At 48.9% G+C, this 13,821-nt stretch overlaps 1 protein-coding gene across 2 annotated transcripts in view; it reads left to right on the top strand.

The window, feature by feature from the left end:
* The window catches only part of LOC144934610 (glutaminase kidney isoform, mitochondrial-like), a 30,566-nt gene extending 19,416 nt beyond the window's left edge, over positions 1–11,150 (top strand). The window contains exons 12-19 of one of the 2 annotated variants that reach the window (XR_013637180.1): positions 1,809–1,985; positions 4,694–4,825; positions 5,358–5,450; positions 6,050–6,111; positions 6,363–6,439; positions 6,842–6,905; positions 7,539–8,658; positions 9,930–11,150. Coding sequence is in view for 1 of the 2 variants with exons in the window: in XM_078860616.1 (XP_078716742.1) it covers positions 1,809–1,985; positions 4,694–4,825; positions 5,358–5,450; positions 6,050–6,111; positions 6,363–6,439; positions 6,842–6,905; positions 7,539–7,689 (756 nt within the window). In the remaining variant the exon portion in view is untranslated. Of the gene's footprint in view, positions 1–1,808; positions 1,986–4,693; positions 4,826–5,357; positions 5,451–6,049; positions 6,112–6,362; positions 6,440–6,841; positions 6,906–7,538 lie in introns of both variants that reach the window. The other variant, XM_078860616.1, reaches the window with a different exon arrangement.
* Positions 11,151–13,821: the final 2,671 nt, after the last annotated feature.

The raw sequence follows: 13,821 nt of genomic DNA, 5'->3' as shown, positions 1-13,821 counted from the left end.
AAATATAAATGTGTTGTTAAATCCGCCATCACCCGACACATCCAATTAGTCAGGTTTGTCACGTAACCAAAACATTCCAATTCGTTGGAGAGTAAACCCACAATATTTATAATTAACTTAGCAGTTTGAACTTGAGTCATAAGTGTCAGACTAGTCGATGACAACTTATCTAAATTTATCGGGGGCTTAGTACGTGGATTCCATGTGGTCCTCTTTCGTCTAGTTGACTCAAGCAGTCAATAGGTTGCCCGCTCTTCGTGATTCAATTCTTCACTGAACTGCCGTCTTGAATCACAATAATTCTCCCACTGCGCGTCTTCATTCAGAAGAGTCAATTTCGTCTCGTCACGATCAGCTCAGTGTCTTTGGTGCGTAGTAGTCGTAGTCTCCGTCATCATTTTCGTCCACTCACAGTCATCGTTGATCAGAGTAAAACACAACTTGTGGACGATCATAATCGTCGCCGATTTCCTTAATGAAATTAACCCAGCGTTCCGTGACCCTCGGCAAACCCACTTGCTTCTATCGTCCTCCCGCCTCGTCCCACCTGACAACCCCCCCCCCTTAGCCTATAACCAATGACCATCGTAGTGTCATCATGTTGCCTCGGCATTCCGTGGATACGGGCAAGCCGTGGAAAGCGGCGACGCAAGGGAAACGGAGCCCGTGGCTTCTGCTGGGAAGTCTGATGATGCCTGGCGTCTCCCGCGTGTGCGCTTTTTGGCGCCCCGTCGCGCCGTCCCAGATAGATTTCGTCACGGCGACGGTGGCGCTTCGGAAAGTGTAAGCTCGGGTGGCACTGCGATGCGAGAGAGCGCGCCAGCGCGCCGTGTCTCGCCCCCTCCTGGCCTCGCGCAGCCGATGGGAGAATCTTGATTTTGTCGAAACGCCAACAGGGAACGATTGTTGCATTCGCGTCGTGGGTCGTCCATGGACGCTATTGGTCTGCTGAATTAAAATAGTGTTCCTAGATGGGAAAAAGTCAAGTTTCTTGAAGGGTCCATTTCACTCGTTGGCGAATCCGCAGTGGTTTGACTTGACCTGACCGTCAAGTGTTGCTCACTCAAAGAAACATTGCGTGAGCCGATGCTGGGCATTCCACATTCTTGTGATGAGGGCCACTTGACCTTCCACAGAGTTATCTATGGGCTGAGATTTAAATTAATAATAGATATCAAGTTTATCGAGGAATGATGTTTGCATGTGTTGTTCGTACAGTAACCAAGTGTGGGAATGGAACATAGTGTAAGCAAAGAGATCTGTAGTTTTGCCATTGCTGAGTTGATAGAGTGGCAGAGCATGCAGCCACGGGGGCATAATTAACTTCCTGGCCAGGGCTGACCCAGGCCGTTATCTCTCAAGTATTTATAAAATGAGAATCGCTTTCAGTGTCATAGATTGTCATTCTCAAGAATTCTACTTCCCACGTATCCTGCTACAGGGAACCGTTTGCTGCACGGTAGTCAAACTTTAACCTCCAGACCTGGAATTTAACAAATTGCATGAAAACTCAGATGAAACATGATGCGTGTTTTTGTGCACTGTATCGGTTACCCCGAGCCGAGACCATCAACCCGTTAACACTTTAGAACCCAGTTTAACCGCGGGCGGCCGATGCCCGAATTCAAACCGAGGAAGTCACCCGGTGCAGGCTCGGCGCTCCGACGGCTGAGCCAGCCGGTCGCCTCCATGCCACCGCTTTCACGTCACGGTGCCCCCTCCCCCCCCCCACGGCGAACCGGCGCTGTCCCCGCTGCCGCGAGCTCGCTCACCCCCCTCCCCGCCTCCACGTGTCTCCCCCGCCGCAGCTGTGCTCCATCGAGGTGACGTGCGAGTCGGGCTCCGTGATGGCCGCCACGTTGGCCAACGGCGGCATCTGCCCCATCACGGGCGAGCGGCTGCTGAGCCCGGAGGCGGTGCGCAACACGCTGAGCCTCATGCACTCGTGCGGCATGTACGACTTCTCCGGCCAGTTCGCCTTCCACGTGAGTCTCCTGCGATTGCGCGCACCCGGCATGATAACGATAATCATAATAATAGTTACGATTTGTTACTTCTCGCTCGTTGGCCCAGGAGAGCCCCCCGTGACTTTTGCACGAGGGTCCTGCGGAGTTTTTTTTCACGGTCGCGGGGTGATGTTGCTGCTGCTGTGTGAAATCCCACGATTTTGAGTGATTTGGAGGTAATGTTTCAGCATTGGGATGTGTGGTCAATAGCTCCGATTAGCACGGTTAGCTACGCACGTTACGAAAGAAATTCAACATACACACACACACAATTCCAGTTGCATCGTGTGTGGTTTTTTTAGCTATGGGAAGAAACCAGAGAGCCCGGAGGAAACCCACGTGTTGAACACGGGGAGAACGTCGCAACTCATTATTGTTTTTGCTGGTTCTCTTTTGTTTCTGTCTCACTTATATGGGTTTATTAGTTCCAACAACCTAAGTGTAATTCTCGTCCCCAATGTTATTCAAAACGTGCACAATTCCACGCACGCTATTAATTGAATCGTTGAATGGCAAGCGCACACAGTGACGACTTCCCATCATCACTTAATTCTCACTTCAAGTTGCCTCTCTCAATTCGACGACCCGAGAGAGACAGTGGTGGCCGAATCGACCCCTGACCAGAACGAGAATTTGCATCCTGCCGACTGCGAAGTCAATCACTCTTAACCGTAGCGTCACCCCTTCCCATCAGCCCCAAACACGTGCTCCTGTCCTCGTCGTCAAGAGCTCGGGAGAACGTTGTACGAAAACTGGAAGGTATCCGGTGCCCAGTGGAAAATTGTCGAGACGCAGTGTGGCACGGCTGGGACAAATTCTTTGCTTTGGAATCTCGTGGTTTAAATCACTCGCGCAAAGAGCACGGCAGAGGCAGGGTTGATGATTCAACTCCACAAATAAGTTGACCCCTGATTAGCTGCGCCTGCTCACGCGACCTTCGGCTTTTGTTACGCGGATAAACAAATGATGCAACATATGCTATGGCCTTGGCATTAGTGCACATTCCTAGTTTCGTATTTTACAAACATGAGCGATACGAACATTTGTGAATAATTTTAAATGTCCTTTCACATGTCCGGGTCACACTGTCGCAGAACACACGACATCCATGCAGAAGCCTACGAGTTTACATCCAGATTTGGGGTGACGCGGTCCGTTATCACTTTTAGGCAGATAAAATAAGGAGCACTTTGTATGACGTTAATAGCGACTATCTTATAAACAGACTGCCATGGTTTTTTTTTCGGTAATACAGTTTTCATATATTTATTTTTTACCGACAGTCTGAATTCATAACCTTATAGACAGCGGTTATATATTTGTGGTTGAAACGTTGGGAACATATCTCTTGTATGCTCACGTTGTTTTTGTTTATCAACAACCCTCAGTGATTTTCAGCAGTGCATAACAGGAGCATTTGAAACAATCGCACCCGAGGTGCCGGTGTACACCGGGGAGACTCAGATCTCGATGCGACGGCATCTCAGATGCATCGGGCAGCATGTGGAGGCTCAGAGGGATGAGAATCGTACGATAAAATCCACACTGCGCCAAGTGAGAGCGCGTGCATGTAGGTTTATCAACTCGGCTGACACGTTGCAAGCTAATTATAGTTATTTATAAATAGGCGATTATTTTATGGATACCGCGTATGATGCAATATCGTTTCCAGTGTACATTGTTTTCCCGGGTGCCCAGTCGTGTCGGGCGGTACACTTTGCAGATCGCTTGGCCTCGCGATCGGAAAAAGCCTCGAATTAAAATCGCAACGTTGACTTAGACCATCTGAATGCTGGATCGCTTTTGTTATCATGGCGATTATAATATCACACCGCTTGGTGTACATTTCGATTTGGGGTGAGTTGAACGATGGCAGATGACTGCACGAGGTCCGGATTAATGCCCAGGCCAGGTTTAGATTTTAATTGCCATTGATATTGTTCAACGTGGCTAGGAATTTAACATAGTTCGCTGCGATTGTAACATGGTGCGATTAACCACCAGCATCACCACCACTGGGCAGAGACGCGCTCTGCAACCTGACGACCCTGCACCGGTTGAAGTGATTTGCTGGAGGAATTGGGAACCAAAAATAGTCCCCCAGGGACGTGGCTGAATGTGTCTCTTGTGTCGGCCGACACTCACGCGGCAGTGCTAAAGTACCACTCCTGGGTTCTGGCAAAAGCAACGGTACGATTCCGTCAGGAACAGGGAGCATTGCCATTGGCAGCGATGTCTCATAGAAGTACATTTCAACCGAAGAAAACTCCGATATAAGTAAATTAGCAAATGAGACGTCTGTTTAATTTTAAGTTTGAAGTAACATTTGAGTCCACTGGCCGCTGCTAATTGCAGACAAATGTTTTACGGAAGATTTTATTTAAATAAGAAACATTTGACCTATTTCTGAGTCATCAGCTTGGTGTGATTGTTTTAAACAAATGTCACTGGTTGTGACGGTCCGCACAATTTTTATATAATTTCTGTTGTACGTGGTGTTGAACTGTATTCTCTCCGTTATATTTCAATAGCCCTTTTAGCATCATTCCCCCAGTGGTTGTCAATCAATGAGGTTGCCCCTGTCATGTGCACGTGTATGTGTGTGCATGTGTTTGCGTGTGCATGTGTGTGTGCATGTGTGTTTGTGCGTGTGTGTGCGTTTGTGCGTGTGTGGACATGCTTGACAGGTGGGGCTCCCGGCGAAGTCGGGCGTGGGAGGGGGCATTCTCCTGGTGGTCCCCAACGTCATGGGCATCATGTGCTGGTCCCCGCCGCTCGACAAACTCGGCAACAGCGTCCGGGGCATCCACTTTAGCCAGGTGGGCTGCAGCTCCACCACGCCCCCCCCCCCCCTTCACATCACACTATGGTCGCACCTTCAACTTCGTCTCAAAATAAATCAGAGGAAAGCTCCAGCGGCCTTGTCGCTTGATTGTTCACACCACTGCCGATGGAAGGGCCTCCACGGAAGGGGGAGCTCTTGAGGGACCATCGAGGGAATGTTTTGCAAATCCTCCACGCTGGATAAGTGTCTTGGGAGAGTTGTGAGGACCAACGATTGACGTGCGTGCGCGGCTACCTCTCGTTTTTACGCGGGGGGGGGGGGTCGTGTACTCGGACAACGGCGCGTAACTCAAAGTCGCGTAAATTCAACGGAATAAATCGTTAAAAAAGGCCTCTTCTATTCAACCACCTTCAACCGGACACCTCTGGTGCTGCCAACAAGCGACGCTTCTGGTTTACTCCCGTCGCCTCCCAGCCAGAAATCGGACAGCAGAAGGAATAAGTTCACGACTGAAGGTGTTCACAACCCCCACCTCCCCCTCCCCTCGCTTTCTTCCTGCCGAGCAGGAGCTCGTGTCAATGTTCAACTTCCACAACTACGACGACCTCAGGCACTTTGACAAGAAGCTGGACCCACGACGCGAGGGTAGGGAAGCTCAGGTGGGCACTCAGCACTCACTCTCGCCGTTAGCCGGGCGCTGTCATTCACGCCCGGGGTCGGCGGATCATCGTCCACGCACACGCATTCGTGAAACTTCTTCCCTACCCCGTGGACCCACCCGTACTGGACATCTTTAAAAAATAAAAAAGATTCTGATTCCGAATTTCGTGGGTTTACTCTGCAACACACCGGTGTGCTGAAGTAGTAACTAACTGGCACTTTTTATTTACGTGACAAACCTTACTAATTGGCTGTCGGATGGTGGTGGGTTAACGACACATTTATATTTACGCGCTCTAACACCTAAAAACCTTTAATATGAATCTTAATATTGGCTGAGAATACGTGACACTGGTACATCTTTACCCGTTTTACAATTTCTCTACCGCTTCCTCGGTTGGCGACAAATTCTGCAGAGCTCTTCACTATACCCCCGTTGGGTGGAACGTTTGTGCACAGTACATGTACGTGTGACGACGAATTATCTGTCTGTGAGAAACTAAATATTATCCTCATTTTGCTTTGCAAGCGAAGCGGTGATTGTAAGTAGGACCTCGCGTACGCGTGGGCTAAATGTATCCCTGTGCTCACCTCTTAGGCTAAGACGGTGGTGAACGTCCTCTTCGCTGCCTACAGCGGGGATGTGTCGGCGCTTCGAAGGTAAAGAGTTGCATTTTAAATCTTACAGAACCTTGCACGAAGCATCAGACTCCGTTGCAGCTGTATATGCGATGCACGCGTGTGTGAATACTTGTTCAACGTGTGTCAGTAATGAATGAAAACCCATCCCATATAAGGCGAGAACATACAAACTCTACACATGAAGGCGCCCGAGACACAAGACTTCCCGTAGCTCCACCCTGCCACCTTACACTTGCGTGCGTGCTTGTGTGTTTATTGCTTTGCCGTAGATACGCCCTCTCGGCGATGGACATGGAGCACAGGGACTACGACTACAGGACGGCGCTGCACGTGGCGGCAGCAGAGGGTGAGTCCTTCCCCATTGCTCAAAAGCTCTCGGGACTCATCCAAATGGTCGTTGGCCAAACATTCAGTTCTTTTGAGCTGGTGGTCTGGATAAGGCCGAGAGATTTGCACCCCCGATTAGCACGGCCAGCTACGTACGGCGCCAAAGAAGTTCGACGTACGTACGCGCACGCAGTGCACGTCTCTCGGTGTCACGACATCCGTTACGCCACAGCGGTAGCACCCCCGGCATCCCGCCGCGGGCGGCAGGGTGGCGCTGTGTCGGCGGTTGGCTGCGGGGTGGCGACCGAGCCCCTTGACGCTGGCTAAGCGAGTATGAGCGCCCCCATGCGGTATCGAGCCAGGCCATGACCTCTGCCCCCCCACACCCCACCACTCCCCCCCCCCGGCCGTGTCATGGCAGGGCACTTGGACGTGGTGCGGTTTCTCTTGGAGTGCTGCAACGTGAGTCCCACGCCCAGAGACAGGTGGGTGCGCTGCGCGGCGCCATCGCTCTACGGCTCTGTTATGCAACGGAATCGGACACCCGGCGAAATCACCGATCGGGAGATCTGCCCATGTACAGTGTTTAAGAAAGTAGGCGTGGTGTTGCCCAAAGGAGGCGTGTCTTTGCCCATGTACGGCCTTGTGTATCGTGAATCGAGGTTAATCGTATCGATTCTGCTCGGTGGATCCGGCAGCCAGCTCCAAGTCGATCGTAATTACGGGTCAATCGCCGTCAAGATCCATGGATTGAGTCACCCCATTGGTGACTATATCGTCATGTGACACACCCCCTTTGTTTTGATTGGCTGATATCTGCATGATCGGTGATTCCGTCACAGTTCGTTTTTATTGTATCACAGCGCCGCCTTTATCTTTGTCCCGGCTGTATATCCGTGAACGCCATGGAAAGATATGGCTGTAAATAAAAACAGTACTATTTTTATCTTTGATTTGTTTTATGTGCATACTGCATAGCTGCATCAGACCACGTGAATGTGTGTCTGTGTGCGTGTTCGTGTGTGCGTGCGTGTTTGTGCGTGCGTGCGTGCGTGCATGTGCGTGCCCGTTTGTGCGTGCGCATGTGTGCGTGCGGGTGTGCGTGCGCGTGTGTGCAGGTGGGGTAACACGCCGATGGCCGACGCCGTGCTCTTCGGACACTCGGAGGTGGCGCAGCTGCTCCGGGAGTACGAGCTCAAGTACGAGCTCGAGGAGAGCGTCGCCGACAACGCCCGGGCCTTGCAGGGGAACCCACAGGACATGGCCTAGCAGCTCCCGACCGCGAACGCTCGCGCAGAGCGAGGGGGTCCCTCGGGCCGACCGGGCCGCACTTGAGCTCGACCTCCGACAAGAGACGGCTCGGGCTCAATGTGGAAGCTCTGAGGCTGAGCAAGAGGGTGCCTGGGCTGTGAATGTGGCCATCAGACTGTGCTGATGTCCAAGTTGTGGGCCCCCCTCTGGGCTGGGGCGGATGGCTGTCAGTGTTAACGAGAAGGCTTGGTAGCTTGATACGTCGATGGATGTTCGTCATCGTCCGAGTGTGCAGTCTGTGAAGCGTAATCTTAGGACATTGCGATTTGAAGCTTCCGTTGCAAATGTGAATTTCACTCCGACAGGCATCCTGGGTTAAGAACAAGTAGCACACTATAGGATAAGTATCAGGAACATGGCTTGTCATTAGGGGCAAGTGGCCCCACAGTAATATATATTAAAACAACTTTAGCAATACCTATCTGCACGTTAATGTGCTAGTGGCACGTTAACGTTTTTGCACCAGATAAAATACAATTTCGCAAAGGGATGGCTGCTCGCAATTGGAAAATAAAACGAATGCGTAGCAGCTCCGCGAGCGATCGTGAAGGACTGCTGCTGCAGGGCTGGCCCCTAGCAGCCGCTGTGCAGCGACGACGCTGGGCTCGGCAGCAGAGGTCGCAAACGGGTTTTGATTCCTTACCCGTACCCGGCCGCACCAGGGTCGCAAATGGGTACCCGTACCCGGCCGGGTACGGGTAGCCGTTCCCTACCCATACCCTACCCGAATTGAGTGACAAACAGCTACTCACCAGTGACTCACGGCCTACCCGTACCCGGCCGCACCAGGGTCGCAAACGGCTACCCGTACCCGGCCGGGTATGGGTAGCCGGGTATCGGGTAGGGTACGGGTATCGGGTACCCGGTTGCGACCTCTGCTCGGCAGTCACATGGCCAGGCCTGGCAGTCACAGGGCCAGGCCTGGCAGTGAAGGAGGCCGGGAGAGTCCGGGGCCCCTTCACTGCTGTGCCCTGCTGCAGCCACTACCCCCCCCTCCCCCATATCCCCCCAACTCTATAGGCTGCCGTACAGCAACAGCTGTGGGCTCGCTATTTTGGTTTCTTGTCGACCAGAGGATTGACAAGGTGCAGGTGCACTCCGTGTGTGTGTCGTGGAGCCAGTCGTCTTTTGGTCAAGTAAAACAAAAACTGCTGATTTCTTTCAGAGTCCACTGTTGTAAATTGAGTTTAAGTTGTTTTTCGTCACATGCACTTGTTTTTACTCATGAGTACTTAAGGACATAAGATATAGTTATGTATATACTGTACATGAGTTATTGTACAAATGTTTTTAATCACGTGTTTGTGTGAGCGGTTGGGCTATGCATGACGTAGCTAAATATCCAGATTTCAAGAGCCTTATAGCCGAGCAATTAAAATTTTACTCTTTAATACGATTAAGGCCTTAGATTACATGCTAGTCACTTTTACCAAAGTCCAAAACCCATTGGACACCTTTGGGCCCAGTGTTCCTGTGAGGCGCATGGTGAGAAAAACCAATGTCCTGGTTTAACGTCCACTCAGATTTTAACCAAATTTGAATTTGGTTTGATTCAATCAATCTCAAGGTTTAGCAGTCATCAAAGCCGATGTATTTGTTGTCACCTATACCTTGCAATCGCTTCTTTACTTCTGACAGATCACACAGATGTTGCAAAGTCAACAGCCAATTTCCATGGTCCACTATTATTCTCCTGCCATTTGGCTTGCATTTTTCTTTTTTGGGTTTCTGACAACTGGCTATCCACTCCAGTGTCTGTGTCAGTAATCGCCCTCCGCTGTCCAACAATATTACAATGGTGGCATTTTGTTTCAGAGTGTGTATGCATAGTTTCGTGCACTCACACTTGCAAAGAGTCATCGGTTGAATTCTTGCAGCTAGCCTGTACATTCTGCCGTGATTTACCTGGCAGTGAATGTTTGAAGCTTGGCTAAATCTATTACGTCTTGATTTGAAGCTTTCGTGGCTGCAGAAATCCATACCCTCTGGTTCTTTCGGTAAAGTCACGTGGGTAGAAAAAATAACAAAAGAAAACACGACGTTTCCGTCGCAACACAAGCGTCCGTCTTCAGGTGAAGCGTCCATCTTCAGGTGAACACAAGTCTTCAGGTGAAGACGGACGCTTGTGTTGCGACTGAAACGTCGTGTTTTCTTTTGTTATTTTTTCTATCTACGTGACTTTACCGAAAGAACCAGAGAGTATACATCTATTACTTCAATACGTATTTTTCTAATTATCGGATTTATTACTCCATTAATCAGTCAGCCCCTAGCCACGTGTACCGCTGGATGGGAGGTGATGAGCGCGTGCCTGGCGAGGATCATCTGAATAATGAGCCGTGCTGGGTGTGGCTTGTCGGGGGTTTCCCACCTTCAGGAGGCAGGATGTTGGGGGTGGCCGCCATTTTGAAAGGGGTCCAAGTAATCGACCACAGAAAAGTAGTGCATTTCTCTTCTTACTTTCTAAATACGTTTTTATCAATAAATCGTCACAGCCCTATACTTATTTTAGATTCTGTATGTTTCAAGGGGTTGCAATCAACTGCCACCTTGTATAAGTATATGGGTTTATTGTGTTGGAAATTTGTTCAAACCATAAGATGGCCATGAAAATATGTAAAGAAAAAAAACTGTAATCCTTGAATTCTGACAAGAGTTTTGACATCGCTGCGAGTGATGGCCTTGATGGTAAAACTAGAGACTTGATATATTTCTCTTGACGAGACCTAAAAACTAGAAATTAGTGTTCTGAAGCACATAACGCCTTAATGTATTTCATCTTTAATCGTTGTTAGGGTGGACATTTTTCCCATTTTAGTTTTGGAAATTACACCTGGGAGTTGTGTGCAAGGGTTCCTCGGAACATTTCTCAGTCGGGCAGCACAATCGCCGGAGAAACCAAACCTTCCGATGTAACGCAGCTGCTGTGCATGGTGCTTGCCTGCATCTGGGTCCGTCTCCAAGACCTCCACAGATTGTAGCAGATCGATACTGGGCGAGCAATTGGCGAACTTCCCTGTGGCAGATGGCACGCCATTTTCTGTGGCCATAACGTTGCATGATGCATTCGTTTTTTTGGCACAAATCATTTAGTCTTTAGGGTATTTTCTTAAAATTCTACTCCAAGCCTTGGGTGTCCTACTCTTGAAAACTATTCTCTACACATCTTGTGCCGGGTGTAAGCCACGTGTACATATTGCATTTTGTTCCGAAGGTGAACACTGCTTTATTTAAGGGATGGTTACTTTCCGTACCATGTTTTGTATGTTGTTGAGTGTAAGATGTGGATGAAGCACACCATCAAGGTGCTGCCTGCACTTCTGGCTGTGTTGGACATTTTCAATGAAGCATTTTTTTGTTTGCCAAGTGCTATTTGTGTGTTGTTTTCCCAGCGTGAATTAAAGCACATTTCTTCATTGGCTCTGCGTTGCTTTAAAACTAGCGTGCTTTGTGTGTGGTCTAAGCGAGCCAAATAGAGAATAATCTCAATCAAAGTGTCTCCCTATTGAAGTGAGCAGTGCTTATCACCGTTGGAGCTCTTTTGCCAGAAGTGCAAATTCCACATTCTTCTGACGGGGAACTTTTTTCACCTGCCCAGATGATAAATAGTTATGTCCTTTAACCAGAAAATTCCCAGTAGTTGTGAGACTATTTCAGCAGTCGTGTAATGAGGTATTTCACCTATTCATTGTATTTCAAAAAGCATTCCGTATTTTGCTTGTGGAAGGAACCCAGAATATCTGATGACTTTGAATCAAAGACATAATTAATTATGGACCAACCGTGCTGAAGACCAATTCCAGAGTGGCCGCCAAAGGAGAAAATACCAAGAGGATCTCCACTGAGATGGAATTGTTTGACATTCATGAAATCGGCTCGTGCGCAGGGGGTAAAATGATGGCTCGTTGCATCGCGAGGCTGAGATAGATGGTAACGGCTTGGGGAGACCTCCGTTGACCGGTGAATAGACCGCGGCTAATGATAGAGTAAAGGGGAAGTCCAGCTGATAACAGTGATGGCTCCACATTGTAACATTCTGCTAGACCCTGCATCTGCTGCACTGTTGAGGCTAAACAGGATGAACTTGGGGCTTCTGGAGGACCACTTCTGTTGACTCCGTATAAATGTGTAGTGCAATAGCGCCGACTGTTGTCCAGCAACGGCAACTGCGGCGGACGAGCAGCACACGCCGGTGAGCAGTAGCAGGGCGGAGGAACTGGGGCAAGGGTCATGGAAGACCCCCTCTGGAAGCCCCTGGAACCTGCTAGTGGGTTCGAGAAGGGAGGCGTGGCCAGGATGGAGCCAGACCGCGCCGGGTAGCATGAAAGCAGCTGAGAGCGTGAGCTCAGGGCTGCCGGTTCTGTTCTGGGATTGGGCTCGTCTCGTCGTCGCTGTCGTCTTCGCCGCCTTCGTCGCTGCCGTCTTCGCTAGATATTGCGCGGCCAGAGAGTTGTTGGCTGTCTCGGTGGGCACCATCGGTGTTACACGGTCAGGGTTGTGTTAAGGCTAGACGACTAGGGAGAGAACGAGGGCGAACCTGTGAAGGCGTTAATTAAGAAGGTGCTTCTGAAAAACCCTGTCTCCCGCTCCGCTGACACTACAACTGGGTAAGTGTGGATGACAGGAACATTTTGCCACAAATGTCAGTTGTCATAAACCCGTAAGCAAATGATTAACATTCGCAACTTGGGTTAAGTTAACATTTTTAAAACTTACATTTTTTTGGGATTATTTTTGTTAAATGTATGTATACTTTTACTTATTTGCTGAATTTAAACAGTGCATTTTAGGTTCGGCACAGTCCATAACTCGATTATTACGCTTGGCTACGTATGTGCAAAACAAGTTCACCTTACATGACCTCTCCTTGAATCGTTTTTTTGTTATCGCACCTGTGCCGTGATTTTTATTCTGGATAACCGTGCCTTAGCTGTGATGTTACTCCCAGTTAGACTGAAGTACCATGCTCGTACACTTGGTGGTGCTGTGTGCCCATTCATTGTTCCTTCTGAACACAAGCCATTGCTTCGGGAAGTTTTCTTTTTCATCGGCTATTCAGTGCCAAATATACCACCAGTACCTTTGGCAGGCACCAGCTTACACGCAAGAAGTTTAACTGGTACACCTTCACAAGATGGTGATCATTTTAGTGTTGCCAAATAGCATATGAATGCCATGATGATGGAATCGCACCGATTGATAATGCTTTATGTCGCTCACGTTTTGCTGTACTTACAGTGTATCGAGTCAATTACGTCAGCAGAGGTAGTCCGCGGCGATGCGATTGGTTTGGTAATCTCCACAGGTAAGTCGATGGTCATGCAAACACAAGCATTGCATCTCATCGAACATTTCTCCAGCTTCGCAATCAAACACCGCGGTGCGAAGTGCTTTAAAAAAAATTATGGTAAATAAATATAACTTTAATAATTATAACACATTACATTAATCCGACACTGCACGTCACAGATTACGGGAGGATCATCAGTCCCACGGATTATGGGGGAAGAGTTGCAGACCGCGTCTAACCTACAAATGTACAGGCATTTGCGGATTGTAGGAGTTCTGCAGTAGTTCATTAGCAATCATCTTGTGTTGCCATTGCCAGCCTGGCAAGGCTAATTCTTTAAATGCTGGTTTTATCGCCAAATGTATAATCTTGGAAATAAATTTGGCTAGTTTCCTATAGGGTAGAATCCCGGATAGCAACACAACTCTATTGTTATCTTTACAAGGGTCGTAATGGCCATACAGTACATGACAAAAAGGCAAACAACTAATGCAACAAGGCTGTCTCCTAAGTTGAAAGTGTTCACAAAAAAAAAACAGGCAGTGATTTGTGGCTTTGAAGGACTTTACCGTCGGAATAAAAATATGAACACCAGCAAAATGCTTCCAAAATCCACTTGCTAATATAATGAGGAAATCAATAATTAACGCAAAGAGCCCGAACAACTGAGCCAAACATTCATAATGAGCCCTATAAATCTTTGCATGGCAACGCATTGTTTGCAACTGATGTTGGTCCATTGGAACTCCTCGTGAGTTCACGTTACTTAGTGCTCACACTCCTAGTCAAGGTCTCCAATC

This window comes from Lampetra fluviatilis, chromosome 10, assembly GCF_964198595.1.
Source record: "Lampetra fluviatilis chromosome 10, kcLamFluv1.1, whole genome shotgun sequence".
In the NCBI taxonomy this organism is placed as follows: Eukaryota; Metazoa; Chordata; class Hyperoartia; order Petromyzontiformes; family Petromyzontidae; genus Lampetra; species Lampetra fluviatilis.
Note: the sequence above shows the minus strand (reverse complement) of the source record. Positions and strands in the feature narration are given on the sequence as shown.